This window comes from Sinocyclocheilus rhinocerous, unplaced genomic scaffold (genome assembly GCF_001515625.1).
Source record: "Sinocyclocheilus rhinocerous isolate Xijiao unplaced genomic scaffold, SAMN03320098_v1.1 scaffold2232, whole genome shotgun sequence".
Taxonomy (NCBI): domain Eukaryota; kingdom Metazoa; phylum Chordata; class Actinopteri; order Cypriniformes; family Cyprinidae; genus Sinocyclocheilus; species Sinocyclocheilus rhinocerous.
The window spans coordinates 252,687-254,474 of record NW_015662925.1 but is presented as its reverse complement, the minus strand read 5'-3'; the positions used below and the strand labels follow the sequence as shown (position 1 = coordinate 254,474).

The following is a 1,788-nucleotide window of genomic DNA, read 5'->3' as shown; positions in this document are numbered from 1 at the left end:
TTATAAAATGGTTATTCCATATACGTAGTAAGGCTTCACAAAGTAAAAAAGAGCAAGTAAAGTGTAATGATATTAATAAAAACAGTATTCTTCCACCAAACAATGTAGTTCCTCAGAAACCGTTGTGGTTCCAACAAAGTGGTTGCCGAGCAACACACAGAAGTAAACAAAGGTGTATGTTTGTAGAGTAATTTACAACAGCTCCGAACGCGGCTCAGCCAATCAGAATCAAGGACCGGAACTCTCCGTTTTATAATTAAATGTAAATGTAAGATGTAGAAGATGATGTGTAATCTCTCTTTCTCTGAAACTTGTGATGATGAGGTTCCATACTGACGGTTTGAGTTTCTCTTCATTTGGTGTCGGAAATGTTAGGTTCACTTAACAATGAGACGAATACAAACTATACGGCGTCGAGTCGGGGATCCTATCGCAGGAAGAGGGCAGCGACGTCCAGACCTGAGAGGGTGTGGCCCGAGGGCGTCATTCCTTACGTCATCAGCGGGAACTTCAGCGGTAAGTCATGTACTCATGCACAGCTTTCCATGTTTAAGTTTTAGTGGAAAACAACAGCCATGTGATCGATAACATCTGTTTGATTATTAAGTTGCATGATTATAGTACTGTAGGAAAAATACGTTTGTGGAAGAAATCACACATTCATGTGTCTGAAATCGGTCAGTCTAACCTCATGTCACTCCATTTGTTTGACTTTTTTTTCTTGTGGAGCTCAAAATATTATAGTACTGTAGGAAAAATAAGTTTGTGGAAGAAATCACACATTCATGTGTCTGAAATCGGTCAGTCTAACCTCATGTCACTCCATTTGTTTGAGTTTTTTTCTTGTGGAGCTCAAAAGAAGTTGTTTTTGGAACTCAATTATAAAAGAACTGCTTTACTTTTAAAGTAATGCAAAGATGAAAAGGTGTTTTTCTTTGCTCATGTGTTATCTTGCGTAAGGCAGCGCAATGACAAAACACAACAAATAGGTGCATGACATTCCTGGTGCACCTGTACACAACATTGCTGAATTTTTAAATATTTATTTAAATGATAATTACTCCCAGTTAAGTCAAAACTATATGAAGACATAAAATGTGCAAGTTTGATTTGCAAAACCTTATGATCATGTTCTCCAGCATGATTTGATAATGATCCAAAGAACATCTAGTGCTTCAGTGGAATCAAGTCTGGAATCTGACGGTCACATGATGAGAGTCACATGATGTCAATAGCTGTGTCCCAAATGATGCACTACTATGCACTTACACCCTATGTACTTATGCACTCAACTGTGTAGTGTATGAAATATATAAGGTTATTTTGTCATTCAGCATAAGTCTTAATTAAAGCTGTGACAGTGTCCAACATTCAACACTTTGTTTTTTACAGTTAAAGGGGTCATATGATGCTGCTAAAAAGAACATTATTTTGTGTATTTGGTGTAATGAAATGTGTTTATGCGGTTTAAGGTTAAAAAAACATTATTTTCCACATACGGTAGATTATTGTTTCTCTTCTTTATGCACCAAGAGCTTGTAACACTTCAAAGAGAAAGGAAAAATTGAAATCGCATCATATGACCCCTTTAATTAAGTGCATCATTTGGGTATTTAAAGTCCACTTTTTTGTTTTGAAATTTCAGTGTGAACGCACTCCTTGCACTATTTATACTACAAAACGGCATTGATTAGTGCATGAGTAGTACGTTAATTGGGACACACCTAATGTCTCAAAATTACTTATTTCGTTATTTGTGACCCTGGAGCACAAAACCAGTCTTAAGTC

General features: G+C 36.6%; 1 protein-coding gene across 2 annotated transcripts in view; it reads left to right on the top strand.

Annotated features, from left to right (window-relative positions):
• Positions 1-339: 339 nt before the first annotated feature.
• Positions 340-1,788, top strand: part of LOC107728365 (bone morphogenetic protein 1-like) — a 51,832-nt gene continuing 50,383 nt past the window's right edge. For both annotated transcript variants that reach the window (XM_016538504.1, XM_016538502.1), the window contains exon 1: positions 340-516. In XM_016538504.1, coding sequence (XP_016393990.1) covers positions 369-516 — 148 coding nt within the window. In that variant the 5' untranslated portion in view covers positions 340-368. The remainder of the gene's footprint in view (positions 517-1,788) is intronic.